General features: G+C 41.8%; 1 protein-coding gene across 2 annotated transcripts in view; it reads left to right on the top strand.

Annotated features, from left to right (window-relative positions):
• The first annotated feature begins 9307 nt into the window (after nucleotides 1-9307).
• Nucleotides 9308-27495, top strand: part of stk10 (serine/threonine kinase 10) — a 38281-nt gene continuing 20093 nt past the window's right edge. Inside the window, exons 1-4 of one of the 2 annotated variants that reach the window (XM_079172094.1) lie at nucleotides 9308-9716; nucleotides 20021-20185; nucleotides 26131-26179; nucleotides 26859-27008. In XM_079172094.1, the coding sequence (XP_079028220.1) occupies nucleotides 9558-9716; nucleotides 20021-20185; nucleotides 26131-26179; nucleotides 26859-27008 (523 nt within the window). In that variant the 5' untranslated portion in view covers nucleotides 9308-9557. The remainder of the gene's footprint in view (nucleotides 9717-20020; nucleotides 20186-26130; nucleotides 26180-26858; nucleotides 27009-27495) is intronic. The other variant, XM_079172093.1, reaches the window with a different exon arrangement.

Raw genomic sequence — 27495 nt, 5'->3', positions numbered from 1 at the left:
TTCACATTGTATTATCTACTCAAGTCACAAAGAAAGGGGAAATAACTTCAAACAAAGCTTTGCCAATCAAAGTCATAACTCTGTTTGATGCTGACCTTGATGGCAAAAAAAGGAAGATAATAACCTGGCTTTCATGGATATCTTTTACGCATTTTTATTCTATTCTATGCCCTCTACTATATGTTTATTTGTGTAAATATACACTGCTGTAGCTATATCAAAGGCTAAGTTAAACTGTGGCAATAGCAAGGGGTATTCCCTCATTTACAATTGCCGAGGAAGACTCGTGGCCGCCCTGATCAGCATTACATCAGTCAGAAGCGTTTACTGTAAGTGCACTTTACTTTCTTCGCTAATAGGAATAGCTTAACACATTGATAAGGCTGCAGATACAGCAGTCAACTTGTCATTGTGTTTAACCCGCGCTCCCTGTTTACCTTCACTAGATTCCAGGTCACACAAGCAGAGAAACAAAAAGAGGAAAAGTCCCATAAGAATGTCGGATGTTTTAAGACTCACCCTCGTCTGTGTCCTCGGTGACTGGAGCCTTGCTGGACTGTCCGAGCCCCATGGCTGCTCCTCTTACAGATTCTCCTGCTCTGTTCCCTTAGCTCAACTCAGCATTGAACGGCCTCTCCCTCTGAGACGCACTCATAGCCTGGTCAACACTAGCCCCTCTCTCACACACACACACACTCACGTGCTGAACTGCGTATCCCTGACACACACATACGCAGCAGCTGGCTTGGTTTTGCTGACTTGAACGGGTCCCGACTTCCTCTTAACTCTCCACCTTGACACAACCACTCATCATTGCACCCACACAGAGTGGAGGGCTTGGAGGAACACTAGAGGCACTGAAGCCCTGACACACACACACGCACACACACACACACACACACAGAGGCAGTAGCGCTACAGTGTAAGTTTCCCGTCTGTCGTCACTGTCGTTTAGATGAATGCAGGCAGACGTACGCCTCTCGCCAGGCAGGAGGTGGGTGGTTTATGTGTTTGTGGCTTTGACCCTCTGTTTACTGAGAGTCCAACCTGTGAGGGGAGGCAGGAAAACATGACACCACCAGCAGGATGAGAGAAGGAGGGACAGGGAGGGAGGGAGGGAGGGAGGGAGGAACAAGTAGAAAGGTAGAGCCTCTGCGACATGAATGGCTTGTACAGGGCTTCTAATGATAACTGGAAAGACTGACACATAATTTTCTTCAATCTTAAGATACAAAAAGAAAGAAAAAAAAACATGGCTCTTAATCTCATATCCATAATAGTAGCACTTATAGAAGTAACATTAATGTTAAGGTCTTGATTAGTAATCAACTTGATTAGCGGACATGAGGGAAAATGACTTTCATTACTAATTTTACATATGAAGGTACCCTTCCTAGTTCCTTTCCTCTTTCCTTCATCTGTCATTTATCAATTATTTAATTTTTACATTTTAATCAAAAACTCATCCCAGTGGAACAGCGTCTGCAGTGCATGTGTGATGGATGTTATGATCGGTTTTCCCATTAAGAGCACAAAATGGGAGTCTTTTGATTTATAGTTTGCTGGCATTGTGTACAGTAAATGAAATCCCTCAGGCTGCCCTCTTCAGGATGTGACATTTCATGAGTTACTACGTTTTGTCCCAGTAGTAGACAAAAAACTAAACAAAAACAGAAACTGCCTGATGAAACATGTATTTATAGAATAAATTCACATAGTCAATTCAATAAATTAATACGTCTTACAATGTTATATTCCTCTTCTAGTTTGAGCTTAGTCTCCTATGATAATACAATATTCATATCGCAGCTTTACTATTAGGTTTGCTTTATCCTTTAGAACTGAATGACAGCGCATCCCATAATATCTTACAGGAGAATGAGTGAGTGAACCGAGTAGCTGAGATGCATGTTAGGGTTCATATACAAAGTTCAAGTCATCGTGGCAACATTTAATCCGCTAGGGGAAACCCGTTCATCAATGTCATGCGCACACTGTATGATAAGGTCAGCACAGCATATTTCACTATCCCTTTTGGGTTAAGTAATATATTTATTAAAAAAACAATAATAGTGCGGGGATCCGCAGTGCTGAGCTCCCCGCAGAGGACGTTGTGCTCGGAGCCCCTTATCTGATCAAATGGGCCAAACATGCGCTGAATAGAAAGCCCACCCCCCACCCCATGCACCCATGCAAGACAGCTGTGGGCACCTACCTCCTGAACGCCACCGGTAAGTCGGGCATGGGACCATTTCCAGCCCGGTTTGCTGCAGAGAAGCGAGGCGACACGGGAGCAACAGTGCAGCTCAAAGCGTCACTTGTTCGATGTTCGGACGACGACGCACCGGGACACCTGCCCACCGCAAGAGAAAAACAGAACCACACAGCGAGACGTGACTTGCGGGATGCGCCGACGGAGTGCAATGCGAAATCCCTTTGCTTCTGGAGGACAGAGGACACAGTGACGGGGGGGGGGAACTGCTCGGGCGTGTTGCACTGGTGAGGGACTGACCTCCACATCGACGCCTGTGTAATGCGTTGGCCACCAGCGTGCGTCTGGAGAGGCACGTTTCATGAGCTGAACCGCTGTAGCTGTGGAGCCGAAGTTCCCCCGTCGTTAGCATTGACTCATCTTAAACAAAACAAAAAAGTTGCATCCCCCAATTCATTTTTATACAAACATTGTGACTAGCTTCAGAGTCTTACTGTAATATATATTTAAGAAATATCACGGATACACTGCCTGTCATAGCCACAGGTTTACAGTAAAGTCAGTTAAACACCGCAGTCCCCTGTAGTGATTTTCTTCTGGGTTATGATCTAAGATTAAGAGACGATTGTATAAACGGTCAATCACATTTGAACATTTTTATGAGGGTCGCTGGTATAAAAATATATATCATGTTAAACATTCGCATATCCTCACAATACTCTGCTTTATTTACATCCGCAGGGAATTCTTCATGTTACCACCATGAGTCAGGGGTCATGATCAGCTGTACCACAGCGCCCCCTAGAGCAGACACGGCTTTGCCACTTTGCTTAAGGGCACTTAAGCAGGGCAGACTGTCCAGAATGGGCCCCAGGTGAGGGGCAGTCTCTTTATAGACGAGCTGAGCCTGCTGTCTCATAATAGCCTTTAAACTTATATGGAAATAGCAATTATACAGTAATGTCTCTCTGGTGTTCCAGTGAGTCTATACTGACCTTATTGTGCTTTATCACTTTTTTAGTTGATCTCATTAGGCATCAAGGTAATATTGTTTTAATATTCATATTTAGCGAGATATGCCTCTGTATGCCTAATAGGCCTGTGAGCACAGATATAGAATGAGAGTTGCCCAAAGTTATTACTTATCGTCTCATAAAGGTCTGTGTTATATCAATATGACCGTGCCTTTCTATAAAGTTGGTATCAAAACAGACTGCTACAACTGAAATAATGTAGTCAACATGAAACATTAGGTTACTCACATATGTGATGATTATACATTTTCAGAAGAAAATTTAAGCAAAAAGTTGAAAAAAAATAATGGTTGAGGAAAGTGGATGACTCCTTACTTACCTCAACAGCTGCTGTTACTGTTGGGGTCCTGCTGAGCAAGGCACTTAACTTTTACTCTAATAGAGTATAATGCTCTAGGTTTTATATGCAATACATAAAACCAGAAAATGCGTTTGCCGCATTGGAATTCGCTGTCTTTCGAGGCCACAACTCTGTAGTCCAATCTGTCATCGTACATTAACTTCATGGCCATTAATTGTAAACACATCCGTCCATGATAAGGACTGTCACAACTGTCCCCTGTTAATTAAGCAGGCCAAGGTCGAGAGGAGAATGGATGTGTGGTGGGACTCTGGGACAAGGAGACATGCTTGCAGCGCACACACTGCACTTTTTCTTCCTCTTTATGCCTCTCGGTCATGCCGTGACACCCTCAGTGCGGGCCATCCATCTTCATACGGCTAGGGGACAGACCTCCAACTCTCAACACAGAGGTGACGAGCACCACTCACAAGCAGGACAATTTCTTATCAGCAGTTTGGCGGCATGAGGAGTTGCACTCGTCTTTTAGACGAGACAAGTGTCATATCACACCTGGACAGAAACGGATTTAAAAAAAGCTACATAGCATGCAGGAGGCCTCAGCGTGTTCTAATGTTGTCCTAGTTTTGTAAGTGAGTGTATTTTGTATGCAAAAAAAAAAAGAGAATCTGTCATAGATAAATCCTGGTTGTATTAGATTAAGATTTGAATTAAGGAAAGAAAACTATTATATTCAACATAACGCTCGAGGACACTGGACTGGACTGCTCAGGAGGCTGAGGAGTTACAATCTGTGAAATTATCCCCATCTAGTGGATAAGTAAGATGTAACATAATGTGACAGCAGCCAGTGTTAATTCAGCTAGGGTCTAATGGGAATATCATTTACAGCATAAATCCCTTTCATGATCAATATTACGTTCAAAGTATCAACACTACCCTCATCCCCAATGCAGACATGCTTTATTGTGGAAAACGTGCATCAGGGCAAAGCCTTTCTATTTCTATAATTTCCCTTTTCTGCCTCAGGGCTGTCTGGATTCTTCGCTAAGGCAGTTTTATTTATATAGCACACTTCATTTCAATGTGTGAACTCAATGTGCTGCAATTTAAAATGCATATGAGAGTCATGCAACAATTTCATTCCAGAAGTGCTATATGTGGAGTTGGGAGCTTGGGACTGTGGCTATTGGAGTAAACTAAAGTCCCCGTCGTGTTTTGTAAATCATCATGCAGTGTGTAAACCATCGGTCAATACTCAATTGATACTAAGAGATGTATAGAAACACATCTTGAGTAGTGGAACGTATAACAAATGACATTAACGCAAACATTTGATTACAATTTTGAGGTATTTACACTTTACTTGAGTTTCTCTAATTCTTATTTTTGTTTCTATAATTCTGCTTCACTACAATTCAGAGACAAGCATTGCACCTTTTACTCCACTACATCCATTTGATGACTCAGGTTATTGATAACAGATTGAGATTAATAATACAACAAGTATGTCAACAGATACATTAGGATGTATAATTGTAGGTAAAGATAAGACTATCTGATCCCTTGGGAGGAATTCACAAGCTTCTCAGTAGTTTATAAAGTATTTAGAATATCCCTCATCTTTAATCATGAGTTGTATGTGTTTCTATACTGTGGTATTGCTACTTTTAGCAATAAAAGACTACTTCTGACTACTACGGTCACTGAAAATTTTGATTTTGGAAACATCATGCTAAATAGTCTTCTCTCTCTGATGGAATTACTAATTTATTTCTTCCCAGTATTAAATCATTTGGACAAAAATCACAGCTAGCTTTGAATACTCCACAACGACAAGCGCTGTCTTATCTGACACAGTGGGTTGTCGCCTGGGACCCTGAAACTGTAAGTCAGCTGCTGCGTTGTTACTCTTAGATGTTTGCTTTAACACACAAGTTGTGTTTAGTATTCTTCAATGGTCCTGTGTGCTGTACTGTATTTTCTATTTGTTTGATGTTCAGCTAGGGTTACTGTATTAAGGGCAACATTGAAGATAATAGTTATTTTATTCCTTCATGTATAATCTAGATACAGCTGCGCATCAATTTAGTTTAATTCCATAAAATCAAAAAATGCAGTATTGGGCTAAATATGAACAACTTTTTTCCTGACAATGTTCGTTGCGTTATGTAACTTAATATTGTTTTCATATCCAGAGTTACTGCATGGCACACATGCCATATCTCTACCTTGATGTCCATGTAAGTATGATTTTAAAAATCCCTCATGATTGTAACATTTATTGATATTACTAGATTTCATTTTATGTCATATGGAGAAAGTTTACATTTAAGATAATATTAAGATAATAACTGTATTAAATCAGAGAACCAACATCCAAAGAAAATGTTGTCTGATCTGAACTTTTAGTTGATGTTCATCTTTCACTCTGTTGTGAGAAACCTCACTGTCCCAACGTTTTCTACACTAAGTATTTTGACTGAAAACCTCAGCTGTAAATCACACACACAGGGACACTAATTGCTACTCATGCCGAAATGCAGAAAGCTTGTGTGATGTACAAAATGAGGACCTACATCTCCCTAGTGGAAGGCCTGTGAGATCGCCGCTGTGCTTACACCAGAGAAGTGAGGAAGCTCGGTGTCACCCTGAGACAGCTCTTCATCATCATGTCCGAGAAATGTCACGGGGTAAGACGAGACCAATGGTCGAAACAAGTTGAATGCATTGAAACTCAAATAGTGCCATCATGATGTATCTAGTTGTGCTATGAAGCAAGTAAGTCGAATTAAATGTGATGGGATACAAAGTGAAGCGCATCGAAAACATCTGGTAGAAAATACAGAGATTTATCTTTCGTCTCTAGGGGCTGCACCTTTGTTCTCGTATGCATTGCCTCATTTGTGCTCTGCAAAGCACACCAATGACTGAAAAGTAAATATGTTAAATGTTAATTTATGTAAAATAAAAAAAAATCACTTTTATATTAAATCAGTTTGCACATAATTCGTTTTACGTACATTATCTGTACTTTTAATAGACGGTAAAATAGGCTTGTTCTGTGAAAAGAGAAGGTCGTAGAAGTTGTAGTGTTATTAAAAGTTGTATTGTTTTGGTCCGTTTTTCTGGAAGCCACTACAGGAGCACCAAACAGCACAAACAGCTAATATTATGAAAAGTTGCATGGATTTGAACATGTAATGTACTGCCTTTAAAAATAGGCTGTCTCACTATCTTCAAAGCAGCCCTTACACAGTAGTTACTAAAATACTTAGTATAATTATAATATAGTATAATTCATTTCTCCTTTCCTCTTAAATTCCCAATTGTTACTACTTTGTTCCCCGTAGTCTTGTTTCCTTCCACTGTACCTACATTTCAGTACTGGTAGGTATTTTGCTGGTACATGATTCATACAACACACATATTAGTGTGTTACCAAGATTCATCTAGATAAATGTAAAATTGCCCATTAATGCATATTTGTTAGTCACTAACAAATATGCATTAATGGGCAATTTTACACTGAGCCAAAGTCTGAGCCACTGCCGCCCAACATGAAACAGAAAAGAGAAAACTGATGATGCATTCAAACTGCATGCCGGTTAATGGCTCGCTCAGTGGGTCATTTCACAGGATTAAACAGGGTTTATGATGCTGATTATGAGAAACATTCAGTTCTCTGTGGATGTTTGAGCCTTTTTTTTCCTGAACTGTGAAGTCTGCGGTTCATTTGTTTCCATGACTGTCTGACATGACCTGTCTGTGCGAGCAGGCCACGGTGTCTCGACAAAGGGTTAGAGCTGATTCACTTTCACTTGGGTCATTTCAGTTAGCTTCAACAACAGAACAAGGTAGAACTCTAATGAAAGTCAATTATAGACTGTAAATACAAAGTGTGAGCACACAAATGTCATATGGATGATTTCTATTTTTTATATATAAAGTGAAATTGATCTCCTTACAACACAGGAAATATGAATCCTGAATAAAAATTGTATTCGATCACGCATGCTTTACCTAAAAAGCTATATTCATCTTTCTTTTTCTTTTTTTTGGCATAGGACTTGGTGTTCACGATCTATGACTGTGCTGCTCTGGAGCGCTAACGTCCTGGATCCTGAGGTTGACAATATTACTGTCTGACAGCAGTGCAGTCCTTCTTCTTCAAGCATGTGCATTGATTTAAAGTTTACATCTATGGTAACTATGGCTTGTGTTTCAAAAACATGTCATTTAATCATCTGGTTTCTGACTATAATTGGGTATCTTGCCACTAATTATCATATATTTTCTATGGAGTATGACTGAGGCAACAATTCATGTAATAAACTTCATGAAAACGCTTTTTGTTATTGTCATTTATGAGAATGGGCGGGGGTAAAATAAAATAAAGCACCAAAGCGTGTTTGTAGGTTAGTCAGTTCCATCGGACTGCAAAGTTGTCCATAGAGCACAACTTTTGAAAGCTCATACACTAAATGAAATTGGATAAATCATAATATCCGGTAATCATATTTACATTTAATTCTATGTGCGAGTTAATCCTTTATTTAGATAGGAAACATTACATGTAGTCAAAAGGTATTAGGCCAATAAACACATGATTAACTGCCAGTGCTGCTGTGATCATATAGGGCTGCAAATGATCATTTTCATAATTGATTCATCTGCTATTTGATTTATTCATTACTTTTTCTATAAAATGTTTCTATTTTCCCACATCCCAAGGTGATGTCTTCAAATTGCATTTTTCTTTCTGACATACAGTCTGATACCAAAGCGTAATTCAATTAAAATTGGAGATTGTTTGGCATTTTTGCTTGATGAATCACTTAGGTGAGTATGGTGTTCCTCGTCTGACTGCTTTGCGTCACTCAGTGGAGGAATGTACGAAAGTACAATTACTCAAGTACGTACTTAAGTACAATGTCATTGTATCATGACATACTTGTACATCACTTGAGTATTTCCGTTTGCTGCTGCTTTATACTTCTACTTTACTACATCTCATTGACGACCTACAACATTGAACATGTGATAAAAACTGAATAATGCAATATTCTGTAATTAAACATTGAAAGTGGGCCATTCTAACTACTTTTACAATCCAGTCGTTTTACTTGTTATGGAGCATTTTTAGACTATGTATACTTTTACTTAAGTAAAGGATCTGACTAGTCTCACTCATGTCGTTTTCCACGTGCTCAACAGGTACAAGTTAACTGAGCTAAATGCGCCACTAGAGGGCGCTATGCTACCGCCTGCACAGGTGAAGAACAAGTTAGCAAATACATTATGATTTTAAAACTATTGATTATGGCGTTGAAGACTTTCAGAACACTAAACTGTAACTGTGTATCACCCAAAGTCTGAATTTATTGTTAAATACAAAGCTAAACTATCGATATAGTGATGCGGTAGGATGTTAAAAAGAGCAATAAACTGGGGTCGTAAGAGGTTAATAGCTGCATTCCCCAGGGCTCCGCTTGAAGTTTAGTAGCGTTGTTAATGGCACAGCTGTTCCAGTTGTCGGAGGACACGCGCCGCACCAACCCGGACATGAAGTCCCCTTGCCTCATCAGCGCGATGGTGACGATTGCTTGTTCCTTGAAAGAAACTACATTTCCATGACGGCAGTGGGCGGGGTTGTTGAGTAACGAGGTGGGGCGTCTACGCACAGTTAGAAGCAACAAGTTGCTCGGGCGGGCTGTCAGACGGGCGGTTACTACATCGTGCTTCCAGCGGCAGGTGGTCACCGCGCGTCCAGCACTTTGTGAATGGGATTACGAGCGCAGAACCTTCAGAGCACCTGATTGTTATGGACGGTGTAGAGTAACTTTTTTTTTTTTTTAAAACTTGCTCAGCTCTCTTTTCACTCACTCGTGAACGCGGAAAGTGAATATTGGTACATTTAGGTTATTTTGACGGCCGTGCGTCATGCTCTCCGTGTAGAGCCTTTTGATACTTTTTCGTTTTTATTTTATTTTATGTTGCGTTGTTAACAATGGCATTCGCTAGATTCAGCAGAATACTCCGTCTGCCTACTCTTGAGAGCAAAAAGAAAGTCAAGCAGTATGAGCACGTTCACCGGGACATCAATCCGAACGATTTGTGGGAAATTATCGGCGAGCTGGGCGACGGTGCGTTTGGGAAAGTCTACAAGGTGAGTGCGTTTTCAAAGACACGAGGTAGTGACACCCATACCAGCGTAGCGATGCACCCTGTTAGTAGTTCTTAATCATCTCAAACTGTGTTGATAAATTGCTCACCTGTCGCCAAGTTCAGTAACACTCTGTTGGGACAGAAAATATCTTGAATACTGAACTTTATAATAAGTCACTCCTATGTTCTCCAAGAAAGATTGTTTGTTTGTCTGTGAAATATTGTGAATTATCTGATGCCTCACTTTACTTTTTAAGCTATGTGCGTGACAATAGAAACACCATACCACGTGCACCCCTCTTTCTCGGCATATAGTTCACATTGTGGAGGTGTGAACAACTTCCGATCACCTGCGGATTGCTGAGATTATGACTAATATGTCAAGTATGTGGTCCAGAGTTCCACTGTGAAACAAACTCGGGTGGTCACCGTGCTGTAGCTTTAGGTGTCACAGAAAAGTTTACTTCTGAATTAAATGTTGTTCCTGTTTAGAAAAAAAAAGAATTCTTCTCCATGTTAGTCAAGGATTGTTCACATCCTCCTGCTGAGATCCTCTTCATCTTCTGTTTTATTCCTTGTTATGTTTTTTTTTTTTTTTTTTGAAGTAACTTGTTTTGTCTCTTAAAATAATCATAGTTTTTGTAAAAGAGACTTTTCTAGTCAAGGATGAGGTTAAGAAAAATCTCCATACACCCACCCGACTACGCAACCCTTGCAGCGTGAAGCAGCCTCAGTGACAGTGAAAGCCCTCTTCATTAGTTCTGTCCAGTCCTCTCCAGCAGCAGCAGCAGCACTTTTGGCTCAGAGACATTATTTAATCTGGATCTGTTCGCATGGTCAGTCCCCTCTCTGCGGCAATGCACAGACACTCTGTGTCTGCACTGGCCAGCGGAGCACAGTGAAAGTCTTTGACACAGCTGGGGCCTCAGTGGAAGAAGTGATGCCTTACCAGAGGTCTGCACTGAACAGAAAATGTCGTTTTTTTTTTTGTAATTTCTTTTAGAGGACTCCACCTTATTTAGGTATTTTGTTTTTACTGGACAACACGCAGTGGGTAAATGAAACAGGAGCACATACTGTACATTGGAAGAAGAGTCTCGGTGGAATGGTGACTTGTTTGCGCTGAAATGAAAAGAAAATAGTTCCATCTTGCTTCTAGCCACAGGTCTGAATATTATCTAACTTGTCCTATAATGTGTCTTTTGAGCAGAGCGAGCATGTGAGGAGTCCTACGGATGATTTAGAGAAAATAAGTGAGGCAACCATCTATGCCATGAAAACAAACAATGCTTTGAGTTTGCTTCTAATGAAGCTAAGGGTCTGACTTCTCACAAGGTGCTTTAAGTTAGAAGAATCCTTGAAACGTTAGTTTCTAAATACGCATTCTTTGAATTGTACAGTGTGGAAGGACACACTATTCAAACTGAGCCACGGATGATTTGTGGCTTATCGGCGGCTTGAACATGATTCCACTTGAATAACATGGCGAAGCTTTCTGACATGTTACGTGTCCCCACTATATTATCCCTCTCTTATACAAGTGTCAAGCCTCTGCGGTGGCTTCTGTTTCCTCTCCTTGAGGGGGTTAGAGGAGGACAGCTCCAACACCTGCATCTGTCAGATGGAGCAGAGTGGGAGCAGATGATGGCCAAGAGAGGAAATCGTGGGACTGCGTCGGGGGGGGGGGGGGGACGACTTCCTCTCGCAGCTCCCGAACATCCGAGTAATCAGCTCGTCCGTGGGAGGGAAAGGTCTCGAGTGGTGGATCGCACATGTTTTCCGTTGTTAAAGTCTGTGATGGAGCAGGCGTGAAGGGGGCGGAGGGAGTCGACACCTCCATCACAAGTGAAATCGGCTGCTTTTCAGATGGCAAATAAAAAAACTGGTGGATCTGTTACAGACAGCAGAAAAGCAATACTAATTGTTCTCATAAAAAGTTTTAATTCTTTTCATTTGCATGTGGCAAAGACCCCCCCTCTCAGACAGCCTCTTTTATTTTAGCACAGACCTCTGTAACTGTACAGCGTTGGTTGAGACTACAGAGTGCTCCTGTCTTACTGACTCTCTAAAGGTTAATGTCCCTATTGGGAGAATAACAACTCACTTAGTTGCGTAAGGAGAGTGTTAAGGATGAATCAAGCCGAGTGTGTGCCTGTGTTTATATCACAGGATCCAATGAAATACAATACATCCCTCGGTTGTCAAATACCTTCTGCTTTATTTCCAGAGTGTACCCTGTAGGAGCAACTGTGCTTTCCTACTGTTGACAGTCTGCATGTTGACCAAGACGGGACAAACGTTACTTCTCCAAATTTAGCTGATCTTTGCATTTTTTTTGGTTGTAAAATATTGCATAGTTTTATCTCTTCAGACATCTGAAAGTTATTCCCATGAATTTGAACTTGCTCTTTGCATGATACATCCTGAAACTCAAAGTTCATTTGCATGAAAGAGTGAAACGTATGAAAAACTTATTCAACAGGCACAAAAAAAAACGCAACATCACCGCAATTGTTTTTAACTGAGCATCTTAACACATAATGTGTCAGAATAAAGAAACCAAACGCAGAGTGTTGGTTTTTAAATGTGAGGTCAGGGTGTACGAGCCTCATAGAAGGAAACACAAACGGGCTGTTGTTGACATTCTCAAGTTCTCTGTGTCACAAGGTTGCAGTTTCACTGTTCACCATCCGTGTGGTGGTGTCAGACGGCACAGAAAGACATAAACGCTATCTTGATAACAATGCATTGTTTGCAGTTTTAGGTACTCGCTGACTGGCGCACTGTGATTGGTTTGTACATTTAGGAAATGTAACTTCCCCCTTTTGACCCGGTTTAACCAGAATATTTAGCACGCTTGTCATGAATGCTCTGACAGCAACTTATTAACCTTACTAAAGGCAGCTGGATTTTGGCCTCAAGTGAACATGTCACAAATTGACAGCGTCAGTCTTTTTTTTTGAAGTGCAACTGGTGCTACTTTTCGATTTAAATTGCAGTTTGATTTGATTATCCTGTTCAATGCCCTTTTGGTGCAAACCCTCGACCGACAGTACTGCCTCGAAATGTTGCACAATGTTGTGCACCTCCCTGTAGATTCCTCATTGTCATCATAACCACTTAAGTTACTCGTACGTAAAGTAATAGCAAGAGAATGTCTCACTTCCTGTCTACCCGATGTGTCATCGGATGTTTATTTTGTTTTCTGCGCTTTCAGTCCATGCATGCTTGCACTTGTTGGAAAGAGTTTGTGACGGCGTGTGTGGCTGTGACTGAAGCATGAAACGGAGGGGTTGTATGATTCCCCTCACTAATTAATGGGCCACGTGCCGCTGAGCCCATTGCCCTGCTGCCGCTGGCAAAATGTTTCCATAGACACGAGCAGGTTGTACGGTTACGCTCCGTCAAATTTCCATTGTGGGTTAAAAACCACAGTGCGTCTTATCCCTACTGATCTGTGATGTAAAGGACGGCGGACTTGCACTGTTGAGGACTTCTTTTGTTTACTTAGCCACATACTGTAGAAGTATTGCTTTACTCTCGAACATGATGAACATCATTGTGGTTTATGTACACAATCACAACATGGGAAAACACTTTAACGTTCACGATATCTTTTTGGTTTCGGACTTATTGGAGTTGAGAGTGTGAACTGCGAATGGCATGGTGTTGTGAAAAGAAGCACTTTTTTTTTGGTGCAATGTTGTCAAAGGACGAGCCAATAGGTTAGATAGCCAAGACACTGCAACAATGGATTTAGGGCACAGTGTGTTTCTCTTTCATTAGCATTGTCTTTTGTCACTTTTTGTTCAAGACTATTGGTTATAATCAGATTGGGCCTAATGGGTCTGATTGTCCTCCAGCCAAGGCCAGAACTGAATTGTGCCTGCATGATCCATTATGGACAGGGTGTAAGTAATCCATAGGAGTGTTTTGGAACCTGTGCTAACTAATTCCTGCACATAAGGTTTGAATAATAGGACTTGTCAGAACAGGTCAGTTTTCTTTGGCCTCTGAAGTTATTAACTACCAGATCAGATGTTGCAGGAAACCTGGACTGCTTTATGGCACGAGATAGGAAAAGTGTTGACTCGCATTTGACAGACGGTGGAACGAGGCTATGGAGGAACCGCTCAAAACAAGACTATCTTCTTCAGACAAGTAAAAGAGAAATGCACTGGGTGTCATCACTGAGGGGGAGGGGGCAAAGGTTGCAACATCCTCTTTGCAAAGGAAAGCCACGAGGTTTACATAAAATGCCACGGTCTCAATTTAGAACATGGCAGTGCCACGAAGACGTATGTTGGAGTGCCTTTAGTGAGACCAACGTCAGACTCTGGGACTAATCTCAGGGACCAGCTGGGCCCACAGCTACTGATAGGAGCCCTGTTGAGTGGGCGTGGGAGCAGCACGCTGGGAGTCCTCACGGTGACTTCATAACTGACACTTGCAGAAAGCCTCTTAGTTTGAATTTCACATTAAAGCCCATTGTAACTGCCATTCACCTGAAGATATTTCAGATCAGTTCGAGATAGAGTTACCCTTGTATCGGGCACTGTAAGCTGTAGTCAGGAAGGGGATCTCATCTATCATGGGGTTCATGCTTTTGATTATCTGATTCATACATATTCAAATTTTTGTTCGAGTAAGAATCATTGAAGAAAGCCGTGTAAGCGTTTGTTGTTTTCTCTCAAGGCTCTTTGTGGCGTCGCCATGATTTCCTGCCTCACTGACTTGCTTTGTACCTTCACTTCAAGCTTCTCAGTATGGGACGTTTTGCAATGTTGGTCAAAACGTTCACATCCTGAAAAGACTCAGCGCTCTGTCTCGGGGTGTTGAGTTTGAACTTCGCTTGGTGCTTCACGCCCATGCATACATTCATGCTCTCACGCAATCAGCGGGTTGTGTAAGAGACAAAGAATCTTGCTGTGGAGTTGATAGAAGCCACAGACGCATGCGTTGCTTTGATTTCTTTTGTCTCGTTTTGAGGCTAGGGTTAGCCATGAGGTAAGATGTGAAGGGGACTACTCTACTAAATTTCAAGTCTAAAACTGTTTTTTCAGTCATTTAGGAGAAAACCCCATCCATGTTTTGCCACCCGTCCACATGCATGAATGAATGCTTTGCTGCCACCAGTGTGCATGTGCACATTTGAAACTTTTTTTTTTTTACTTTTGCCACTGGTATAGCACTTTTTAATGATACATTTTACACTGTATTTTAGAAGTTAAACTAAAACTTAGATACTTTTACATTTTGTTATATGATTTATAAAATGAAACTTTCATTTTTTTTTCATAGTTACTACATGAAACTGCTTACAACAAGGTCGGTGGATTATCTTGAGTAAGGTGTTGAGTTTTTAAAATAGTTTCTTTTTGGAGCACCAGAAGCCGAGTGCTATATAGTTCCATTATAATCAAGAAAAGGCAGACTTCTATACAGCCAGTATCTCCAAAACCAGGCAACTCGCACCAAAAACATTGATAAATAGCACCAAGAGGAAAAATATGTATTTTTGATTTTGGGGTGAACTGTCCCTTTTTTAAAATCAAATAACGTCTTTAGTAGAAAGAAAAAGTCTTGTACTGCCTTATCCTTGATTGACAATCAGTGCTAGTGTCTTTTTAGGAGAATTATCTTTTAATCAAAACTCCCAAAATGCAGAGGAGTTCTACACATGTTCTCAGTATGCCACTTCTCTGACACAGATGTTATAGAACCTCCCCAAAAAAAACTTTTTTTAGATCCAACTTTTACTGTAAAACAAATCCGTAGCTGGTCAACATGCTTCGTTTGTGCACCTTGTTCATCTAAGTGAGAGATCATTACTTCCACAGGCGTCTGCTGTCAGAGGTGAGGTTTTATGAGCTGCTGTCATTATGTAGGAGCTGAGAACCACATTCCAGTTCGCAGACACATGGGGAGAGCCTAAAGAGGAGGGGCGGGTTACAGGTTTATGACGGGGCAAAGGTCAAGCATACACACATTCCCCTGAAGGTGTGTGTGTGTGTGTCTGTGTGTGTGTGTGTGTGTGTGTGTGTGTGTGTGTGTGTCTCTGTGTGTGTGTGTGTGTGAAGGTAGAAAGTATAACACACTGTATACGGGCTGAAAATACACGTCAGCATGTGGTATGTTCATTCAACCTGGAGGTGACTGACCCCAGGGAAAGTTCTGAGTTACCAGTTTCAGGAGGTCGTCTGGTCCGTTCACTCTATGATTAACTATGGAGAAAGACTCCTTAATCTGTGTTTTGTAAAAAAAAAAGTTGCTCGGAAGCTGATGGTAAAAGTGTTATTTTGAGGCTTGGCGTTGTAACTCACGGCTTTTGTTCCATTTTCAGTGTGATTTTGACGCTGTGCTTTTTAAGCCAACACACCCACAGTAATCATTAATCAGTCAGCGCAGACACAGTATTAAACACTATTATTCCTAGCTTGATATATATTGAAAAGACTGTGCGTGCTGAATACCAAATGGCAAACGCGCTCACACAAAGCAGGGAGCGTGTGCTTTTATGCGTTTGTGTTTGCTTAGTCTGCCAGCACATACAGTATGTTTGTATGCGCACACATGGGTCACTAACATCTGCTTTTTCTAAAGCTCTTCTTGAGCAGCAGCCGGCGAGCTTCTCGGTCATGGATTGCGGCCTTCAGACGGACTGTTAGTGAAAACAGATGGATGAATACATGTGACAGTTGAGGGGAGATATAGAGGCAGGGATGACGGGCATATTTGGTGAGGGAGACAAAAAGATGTGCAGTGTGGCAGACGATGAGTAGTGAGGCCGGAGGTTAGAGAGGTGGGCTGTACATAAGAGGATTAAAAACGGGATGAAAAAAGTCATACTCGGGGGGGGTATGGCGAAAAATGCATGCAAATAAATTGATAGATTGATAGAAAAGCATGACGGAAATAGGAAATGGATGCACAAAAATGTAGTTGTTGGTACAAGTATCTTCTTTGTTTCCTTAAAATGTTATCGAAATTGCAGTGAAATGCAAATTATTGCCATTTTGGAGGTCCATCATTGTTTTGGCCTTAGAACTGTAATCCTCATTTGTTTATTTGGATATTATGTCCTTTAAGATAAAAGGAAAAATCTTGGCATTTAGGTGGAAGTCAGATGATTTATACTTCCACTTTTCTGTTTCAGTGGTCAATGTCACATCTTGCATGTGGTCTCATAAGATATCAGATATATAGCTTGGAATTTACAATGATATTTTAATATTTTTGGTCTTTTAAAGGCAATTAGTTGAAGAGCCTACTGTCTGTTTTTCTGCCAGGTTGGGTCCTTTTTAAGTAATCCTTTTGCACTTAACCTCCATGAAAGCCAAGTCGCTAATGAACAGGAAAGGGGCCGGGCAGAGAGCGAGCGACCGATACGAGTCCCTCTGATCTCCATGGAAACCAGACCCCAAACAAAGCCAGAGACTGTTGTTGTCCTCTGGAGGAGAGCTGGAGAGAGTGAAGAGTCAGCGGGTGAGATGCGGCGAAGCATAGTTCTCTCTCTTGGGATGGCTACAGCAGCGAACTGTTTCCCTACTTCTTCAGTGCTGCGGTAGTTATTATGTAATATTAACAATCTGGATAACATCTGCCGTCTCTCGGTGCGATCTTTTGTTTTGTCGTCACTTTATTTTGTCATGTGTACACAGGTTGAGAATGATGTATGTACCTCCAGGGACAACCGGTAACAACTCGTCATCCCTCTAAATATGGAATCATGCTGCATGTTGGCAAATGAGACCTTTCTGTTATACTTTTATGAACAACTTGTGTGACGTTGACTTTTCCTTTTTCTGTTTTCATTTCCAACTCCCCACCAGAGGTGAATCAACCAATCAGCACGGCGTTGACACTTTGAATGTGTGACTGTGCGCACGCTTGCTCCTCGACCTTTACCCATAACACCCTTCTATGCGTAGCTCTGCAGAGACGTTTATGTGTCTTTGGAAAAGCATGATTCCAGTTTTACTCAGATGAGTTGTGTCGCAATAATAGTCGTTCAAGTGTGAACAATTGGCTTTTGCAGTATCCCTCCCAGTTATTGCTTAAATTTGACTGTTTTTATATGAAATATAATGTTCTTTCAGCCTTTTTGGTTGTCCAGAAATGAACTATAAGTGCCTGAAAGGTGGGAGTGCTTTGTCCGGATGGGAAGTAAGGTCAACAGTCTCTGAACTAAACCACCACAACAGTAGCGGAAAGTTTGAAGAAATGAACCTTTAATTTCACTAATCTGACATGACAGAACAGTGTTTAAAGAGGCTGCTGCTGGTCTTTTCAAGGTTGTTTAGATGCCTTGCCTGCAATTACTTCTCTCGCGTGTAAGTACCGAAACACACACGCGCACACACGCGTGTGCATTGATGTCACGCTTACTGTTAGGAAGTCAGGAGGTCCCATGTGAGGCACAATGAGGCATTTCACTGTAATTTCCTCTCTGTGTGCAGTGTATACACTTTTTAAGATGCAGACGTAAACAAACATGCATGTTTGCATACTGCACTTGAGGACTCTTGACGCATTCCTCGTGCCACGCAAAAAAAAAAAGGCACCACAAAAAAAAAAAGCACAAGGCTCAGTTCTCTCTCAGTGTACCCTCTTTGTCCACTCCCCCAACCGTCTGAAGGCCAGAGGCACATTCCTCAGCTGTGTTCCCACTGAGATGTAAAGGTGTGTGTGTGTGTGTGTGTGTGTGTGTGTGTGACCAGTGTTTCACTGGAAAACGCCCCCAGATACAACATTTCAATACTCCTACTTGTTCAGATATACAGTACGTCGGCCATCATTCAGTTGGTCTGTAAATCTGACACATGATGAAAGTCAAAAGAGGAGGAAATCATGAGGACGCCTTTTGTTTGGCGTAGAGATGGGCAGACGGTAGATAGAGTTCTGGGACAGATAACATGGCTTTAATATAGCTATAGTCTTGTTACAATAAACTTGGCAGAGAACCCCAACAAGCATACAGTTGGCGCACATACAGTCCCAGTGGGTCTGTAGCAACCTCTGCAGGAAGTCGGACCCCAGGCGGTGAGTTTGTCCAGGCTGACCGAGTCGGTGCCGGAGGGGAGCCAATAGCAGAGAGCTGAGATGTTGGCGGAGGAGCGAAAGTGTCTCCATGTTTACTGCCGAGGCTCGTTAACTGTATGACGGATGATTTGGTGGCAGGAGGAGACGTCCTGTTGACTCGGACTGTGCGTGGGCGGTTTGGCTTCTCCGGACCTCCTGTTTGACAAACACACACAGTCACGGCCAACCGGAATGAGTTGACGAGTGTGCGTGGCTGCGAGCCTTGCTCTGTTTATTCAGATGTTTTTTCCCACAGCCCCTGTAAAAGCGTGGAGGCATCGGACCCCCCGCCGGGCTGTTTAGTCTGTCGTGTTTCTACAGGTCACCGGGTGGACACGTGCACATGTACATCCTCCATTCCTCACCATGGCATATCACTTTCAAGACATATTTTCACACCACCTTTCACACTCTCTCTCACACACACACACACACGCACAGTACTTTGCACCTGATTGCTTGCGAGCTGTTGCATTACCCTTTTTTTGAGTCACTTCATAAGATCTGACAATGTTGGAGGCTCCGAACAACCGCCTGTGTTTCTCAACTCCTATGTTCAGTCTTTGCTCGTCCCCGGTGGTGCTTTTGCAACTGTGGCGCTGACAGTGTGGTTATGTCTGCAGGCGTGCATTAATGTCGCTTTTACCCACAAAACCCCATCAGTCTACTTTCACAACGTTCTCTCTTACTCAAGGATGGGCATCATGTGTTTGGCGCCTTGTGCCTCACTCTGAGTCACCTTTATGGTCTGCATGTTTTGATGCGGCACTGAACAATCTACCCGTGTTTACGTTCGCTTCCCTTTATTACTAGGAATCCAACATCTAGGCGTGGGCCTTAATTTAGCCACACTGCTTTTGTGGTTCCTCTTTTTTTTTTTTTTTACCCCAGTTGCTCAGCGAGGGTGTGGAGTTTCCTTTCCTGTTTTGTCTCGAAATCTAACTCGACATCTTAATTGCGGTCCTGCGTTTCTTGACGTTTCGGATTCCCTTTGGCTTCATCTGGGCTAGAAGAGTCCTGCTGGCAGAGTGATCGGCACATGCAAGAAGCTGGATGTCTTTAATTCTTTGGTGGTCTAATTAACTTTATTTCTTCCAGATTTATATTGTCAGTTTGATTTTGATATTTTCCACCTTTTTAGCCTGGCGCATAACAAAGAAACCGCATGCAGAAATTAGTCAGGCATGTAGAATTTACTGTTGTTCCCTTTCTCCGTCTCTGCAGGCCAGGAACAAGGAGACAGGAGCTCTGGCTGCGGCCAAAGTCATCGAGACAAAATGTGAGGAGGAGCTGGAGGACTACATCGTTGAGATTGACATCCTGGCTAAATGTGACCACCGCTACATTGTCAAGCTGCTTGATGCATTTTACCATGACAACAAACTGTGGGTAGGTGTCACAGGAATCTGGTCCAGCTTAAAGTGTAAACCACAGACTTCTACACCCTTCATTACTTTCTGCTTCACCTTCCCTCAACAGAACACTTACATACAAGTCTGCCGAAAAATGATAAAACACTCATATCTGTGTTTTCATATTATAGCGCTTAAATTCAAACAAATAAATAAAAATTTAATTGACAGGCTAAGTTTGGAAGAAGTTATACTTGGAACAGACAGTAAGTTTCTATGTGGGAACACTGTGGTCAAGGCTGCTGTTATATTAAACTAGTGCATAGTGTACCAAAGGAACCTTATCTGCTGTCCAAGCTGTACCCTCCTCACAAGATGTAGCCTTGTCCCTGTGTTGAGGGGTTCCTGTGTCCATCCACCAAGCTTTCTTGGCATCCTTTCCACGCAGAGCCACAGCACACAAACTTTAAGGATCAGCAGGGAAGCGGAAAAACAAACCTCCTAACCATGTATGCTGGCAGGCTCATCTCCATCTGTGACTGCCTTGTTGTTTTATTGCAACAGTATCCCATCCAGCGTATATGTATCCCACCAATGAGAGCTCTGGTGAATAATTAAGATAAGAGAAATGGATTGTCTCCAGGGTGACATAATGCATCAGAAATGACCCGATCCTCACCCCGATGTTACAGCAAGAAGGAAGATAAAGTTCAACTTTGTGTTTTCTGCTCTCAAGCTATTTTCCCTCTCCACGCTCGCTCATTGGGTCAAGTGTTCAACTCCCCCTGTAATCTCCCTCTCTATCTGGCCAAGAAAAATAATAGTGACCTCATGCTGGGGCACGACCTAGAATATCTGAGGAATTACAAGGCAGCGTTAAGACTAAAGATAGTTGTGTTCTGTTTTTCGACCCTTCACTTCTATTATTATGAATAGATGTACAGTTTAGATGTAACTGTTGTGTTGTTTTCCAGTAGTCACCCTTATTTAGTTATTAAAACAATAGTATAGGTACATTTTATAAGTTGAAATGTGTAAGATTTTAGTGCAGTGGATTGGGCAACACCCATGTTTCAGTGGTAACAGCAGGTTCAGTTTACTACAGCGGACATTCCTTGAGCAGATACTTGGTCAGAAATACAACAGAAGAGCCACTTGTGTTTCTGTTTACAGCTCAGCCGAACAAACTGGCATTGTTTTGATAAAGCAGTCAATAATATCTGCAACCCTGGTCTGATTTCATGCCATGCACAGCGCCAGTAGTCTTTGACACAACAGCAGGGCACACAGTAAAGTGCATTACCTTGCTGTGGAGAGGAGGTGTCTAACGGCTCTGTGTGGCTGCTGCTTCCATATCTACCTTGCAAAAATGAAAAATGATCTGCTGACAAAAAATGCCTAAAATTACTGTTTTTTTGTATAAACCATGAATAGTTTCTTGTGACAGCTTTACAATAAAAGCCACACCATATTTTGTCAGTTGAACATTTTTTATGTGGATTAGTGATTTTGTTTGATCACACTGCAACTACCAAAGATAGCTACTACATAGAGAGATAGTTACTGGAAGCAAATACATTGAATGGCTATTGCAAAGAGAAAACAAATTGAATAAATTGTATCAAAAAGTCTTTGATTTATTGAAAATCTTGGGGATCATAACCAGCAAAACATGACTAACATTGCAAACTCCAGGAATGCTTAAAATTACCATCGAAATGTCACACTACTGAAACCAGACAAACCATCTAGATATGACCTGTCTCTGCCTCCACACACTCACACACACACACAGGTATGCCCCAGAGCAGAACTAGTTGTGGTTGTGTTGGCCACAGCTGGAATTCCTGAGTTTGGAAGGTGAATGTCCTCCATCAGTCATAGCTGGCCTGTCAGACTTTGTTTGTGCTGATAAATCAAATGTACAAACATCCCTTCCTGCAACATTGAAACGGCATGCTTCCTGTGTGTGTATGTGTGTGTGTGTGTGTGTGTGTGTGTGTGTGTGTGTGTGTGTGTGTGGCTTCAGGGTGTCAACTTTTACTTAACTATTTCCCTTCCAAGCTAATGTCTCCTTTTTATTTGAGGTCTTAGACATTCTCTCAATCTCTGCATTATCTGTGGATCAGCCTGTATTTTAAGAGCAACCAACTTTTCTGGGTTAGTATAGAAACTCACAGCCAAAATGGACTTATGTGTAGAGTAATTATATAAAAACATGACGAAGTGAACAAGCTCTGCACCTCATTAGCCTCAGGATCTCAACAATTAGCCCAGTGGTTGGCGGTCAGGCCTCGGTAACCTCAGGTTGGGTGGACCGGGGAGGGGTGAGATGATGCATTCCAGTACTGACCCACCCGTTCTGCTTTCTACTGAGTAAGAGAAGGATAGAGGAAGAAAGAGACGGCGAGAGAGAAGGGCTGTTTGTTCCCTTTCAGGAACAATCTGGTCTTGAAGGCTTGAAGGGCAGCCGGGCCCACAGCGTGAGAAAAAGAGGGCCTTTAACATGGGGACAGGACTGCTGACATCAGCACGCCCAGTAGAACGAGCAGAGAAAGGGAAAAGGGAGAGCTGTTAAACGGATGAAAAAGAGAGACAATAAACACAGAAGAGAACTTTCACACATCATTTAAAAGCATAGTTAAAAAGCCTGCTTGATTAAAGGGTTGGTTTACCCAAATGAGAAAATAACACATTTTCCCAATTACGTCTGTTTTATTTTGAGACATTCCTCCCTAGGATTTACGCTGCCATCCAAATACTAATGGAATTAACAGGGACTATTGCTCTGGTGGAAAGTATCTAAAATAGAAAGTCTGCATTGCCGAGAGTAATGGGAGTAATGAGACATTGTTTCTAAGAGTAGATTTAACTTATCAACTTTTAAAATGTATATTTTTTTCCGTGCTTTGAGGAGCACCATGAACAAAATTTCATCTGCTTCCATGAAAAACCCACATAGCTGTCTGCATGGCTAACTATCACTATAAGTAAGTGACAAGTTTGTTTTCGCCGTTTTGAGCTGTTTTCAGATTAGCGATCCAGCAGAAATGTCTTATGAAGTAGGTGTAGTATCACAGTAAGTATGTGCTTTTAGCTTTTATACACCAAAATTAGGGATGTAGTTTTTAGATTGAAGATATAAACGTTTGGTTTCACCCATTAAATGCACCGTCAACATGTCAGAAAGTGTAAAGTTGAAATTATTTTCAATATTTACAATCTTTTTTTATTATACCTTTGCCAATATTTGCTGACAGTGTGGTCTACATAATGTCACTGGCTGCAGTTGCTAGGAGCTCTTTTGAGGACACTGGAAAGCGAATTGATAAAAGTCAACATGTGTCTTTATTTTGGCACCGCCTCATGTACACACATCGCTGAAGCATTAGTCATGTTCGCAGTGTGACAATGTTTAACAGTCGGTGTGATTCAGATTTGATTTGCTCATATTTCTTTATTCGATACTGCCGCTTCCAAGCAGGTCATTGTTTGCAAATAGGCTTTTATATCCTCGAGTCTTCTGACGAAATGAGGTGGGAAATCATTGTGAAGGTACAGAGCTGTGAATCACAGGAACACTGCAGCATCAGCAGGGCCTGCTGCGTTTATTTGAAAGCTTTTTCTTATTTTGTAGGCTGTGTCCAATTTGATTCAGTTTTATTTTTTTTGGGGGGGGGGTGGGTGGTATGTGCATCTGTGAGATAGGCAAAGCTTGTGCTTGCATGTGTGTTCAGCCCATAGTAGGTATGCTTTGCATGTGGCTTGACCAGTCGGGGCACATTCTTCACTGCAGCACACCACGTCACCCAGAACTGTTCCAGGCAGGGAGAGCAAACCTGACTGCAGAGACACGGAAACACAAGCCAGTTGCTTACGACAGAGTGGTGTTGTGTACAGCTGTTTTAGGTTGGGTAGCACAGGGTGTTGCTACTGAAGGGCAGCTGATTTAATTCAGTGGGCGGTTTTTAAACGGGACAATTAGAAATAAGGTGTGTTTGGTTTGCGGTGAGCAGGAATACGGAAATGGTTCGCGCTGAAATGTGAAATAAACCTCACTCCGGGAGCGCTTTAAAACTTTATCGGTGTTTACACAGCACTGCAGGGAGAGTTGAAAACACATTTTAACAATCTACATTTCAATGTGTCTCAAATATAAATGTAAATTTGGTCCAGGTAATGTAAAAATGTCTTCTTACTGTAAAGTAATGGGGTACTATATGAACCCAACCGATGATGGGTTTTTGTGTCAGATGTTGATAAAACATGAATAACATGAACAACAATCTTGAACCAACTTTTCTTTTGAATAAAATCTTTCTGTGCTCTTCTTTGAAGTGGGCGTGGCTATGATGAAAAAAAGGTAATGTCACCTTCTGCATTTCTAGACCAATCCAAATTGAACAAAATAAAAATCAGAATCTCAAACCACACACAAATGATATCCAAATAAAGCAGAGCGATAGAGTTTTTTTTTAAAACTAATTTGCAATTTAAATCTAATTTCCGTTGTTTCTCATTTGGACACAAATATTCAGTGTTTCAGAATAAAGTTTTCAGTGCTTTAATAGAACTTAAGTCATAGCTTTGATTTAGGAAACAGAGGTCAAACACTGAGGGCTGATCTTTGTGATACAGTATGTTTAAAGCGTGGAAGCATTAGAGCGTGTAACACACAGGCCAAACTGTCTCCCTGCAGTCTGTCATTCAAAAGAGATGTTGAAGGAATGAAGCATACTTGATAACTGGTGACAAAACACAAGACTAATGGGTTTGTCAATCCAAACTTCACAAAAGAACATTGTTTCACCGGGAGAGCTGCATGCCAGGCTAGACATTCCTCATCTTTTGAGTGTGTGTGTGTGTGTGTGTGTGTGTGTGTCTTCATCTAACTGCGTGTGCACGGAGGTATGTAGAGTTTCTCATAGTCATCTTTACCTGGGGTGTTTGCACCTCTTGTACTTAATAATTCTTTGTATGGCTTTGTCAGGACTGAAACTCCACACCCTGTCCACTACCAGGTTGACTCTTCTGACAGTGTTGTCATAGCAAGCAGGACTCTGATGATTAAATAAGAATGACGTCACACAGCAGGTTTGCTGTGAACACAAACCTATTGATTTTTAGTCTAAAATCCTGTGGTGGCTTTATTTTCTTTGGGCCCACTCTACTAGAATGAAACATTTTAGAGGTTTTTCTAACAGGCGTGTGCATGTCAGAGAGAGGCTGACTATGTAAGGAGAGGAAATGAAATTGTTGGAAGTTGCTGTTTGCCAACAAGCCACCATTTAGGGAGTGTGTTCTCCTAATATTTTTCTATCTCTCTCTCTTTCTGTGTGTTTTACTTCACTGCAGAACTGGTATTTATGTGTGTGCCAGACAGTTCATCACACACTTCAGTCTCAATCCAGCTGTCCACTTAGCAAAGTGTGTGTATTGTAGTACTTTCACCACAGATGTCAAAGAGTGTTTAACTGATGAAGAGCAAAAAAATCTAAAAAATAGTTGTGGGTAATAAACTAGAGTTGCACTACCAATTTGTGTTTAACTTTGCACTCATCATCATTGGTAGTGTTTATGCTTACGGTATTAATTAACTTGAGCTCATTTAACTGCCACACTTCATTTAAGGTCTTCATAAATTACTCAAGTTCAGTGCCAAACCTTTATGGTCCGTCAGTGCTGAATGTTTCTAGCCACAGAATCGCAAACGATTCATCAACCGTATTTGACAACATTTACAATTTGCATTACAGTGAAAGTGATGATTTGAGATGTGATAGAATGGGAAGTATTTCAAAGATGCTTATGTGATAATTGTGGACATACTAATTGTTCAAGTGCTGCTTATGTGAAGTGATATATTCTGCCTGTCGCTACATATAAATCCCTGAAAAAGAAAATTTTATGTTTGTACTGTATATTCATAAAGCTGGGTCAAGTTTCATCCCCCCCCCCCCCCCCCTCCCCTTCATTCCTCAGATCATGATCGAGTTCTGCCCCGGAGGTGCTGTGGATGCCATAATGCTAGGTAGGCCTCTGTCTTTTTGCTCTCTCTCGATATAAATGTTTTCACAAGCACTTCACCTTCCTCCCCTGTCACGAGAGTAAAGTTCCACACCTGCGGCGGTGCTGGGACTACCCCTGCAGTGTGACTTTAAGGAAGTTAAATATTAAGGAAACAACATTTAACAAAAGTCCGTTCCATACATGATCATTTACATTCTTCACCAGTCTGGCATTGAACGATCTAGAAAGCAGTCAGACACGTTGAAGTCCTCCGGTTGTGGGAAAACCCCCTGGTCTGTTTTTACATGGTGATCCACATCCTCATAACTGTCTGTACCCCAACTGCAGCTAAGCAAACACAGACACAGTAGAATAAAGTCTGCAGGGCAGGACTAGCTTGGATGCATGAAAGCTTCTCTGATCTGGGATTACGCCTCCAGCAACACCATCTGAGAAACGTCAGTGATATCATCACAGGTTTACCTTTTTTCTGTTTTCTCTCCGCGGAGTTCACACACCACATCAGTCCTCAAGACTTAGTGAATGAATGTGGAATCTGCGAGGCGTGCAAAATGGGTTTTGAACCCTCTCAGCGAGTTTTCTCAACTCTCCCTTGTATTTCCCTCTCGTTTTGACCTCTCTCCCCTGCTAACATAATTAACCCCTCTATCTCCTGCCTCCTCCTCTCCTGCGCTTATCAGAGTTGGATCGTGGGCTGACGGAGCCGCAGATTAAGGTGGTCTGTCGCCAGATGCTGGAAGCTCTGGATTACCTCCACAGCATAAAGATCATCCACAGAGACCTGAAGGCTGGTAACATCCTCCTCATGCTGGATGGGGACATCAAACTGGGTAAGGGTTTAGATATAGATACAGGTTTCTCTCTGGAACTTCTCTGTTGTTTCTTTGGTTTACATGCATGTGGCTGAGGTATATGGGCTGAACACACAAATACAGCCACATGTATGCTGTCTCGCACGCACACACGCACACACACGCCCTCCGCCTGCGGGGCTGTAGGAGGATCAAAAGTGGGCATTTAAAGGGAAAACTGCATTTTCAAAAGCATATTTTCATTTATTGTTTTTTTGAAGAGTTCTCCACATTCTTCGCATTGCACAGCTGAAGTTGTTGATCCAACCCATTGGCCAACAAGTTTTGGTTTAGAGTAGTTTCCAGGAAAGGGAAACTTGTGTTTTAATGTGCTTTATGTAAGAGTACGTTAAGGAAGTGCAGATTTTGTTTCTAAATGGCTGCCTGACATTTGGGCTCTTTTGACTGCATGGTGTTTTACTCTCTGTACTCTCTTTGACTCTGTGATGACCAACAATCTTAAAAT

Source organism: Pholis gunnellus, assembly GCF_910591455.1.
Source record: "Pholis gunnellus genome assembly, chromosome: 13".
In the NCBI taxonomy this organism is placed as follows: Eukaryota; Metazoa; Chordata; class Actinopteri; order Perciformes; family Pholidae; genus Pholis; species Pholis gunnellus.
The sequence above is the reverse complement of the archived record's forward strand: the minus strand, read 5'-3'. Positions and strand labels throughout refer to the sequence as shown.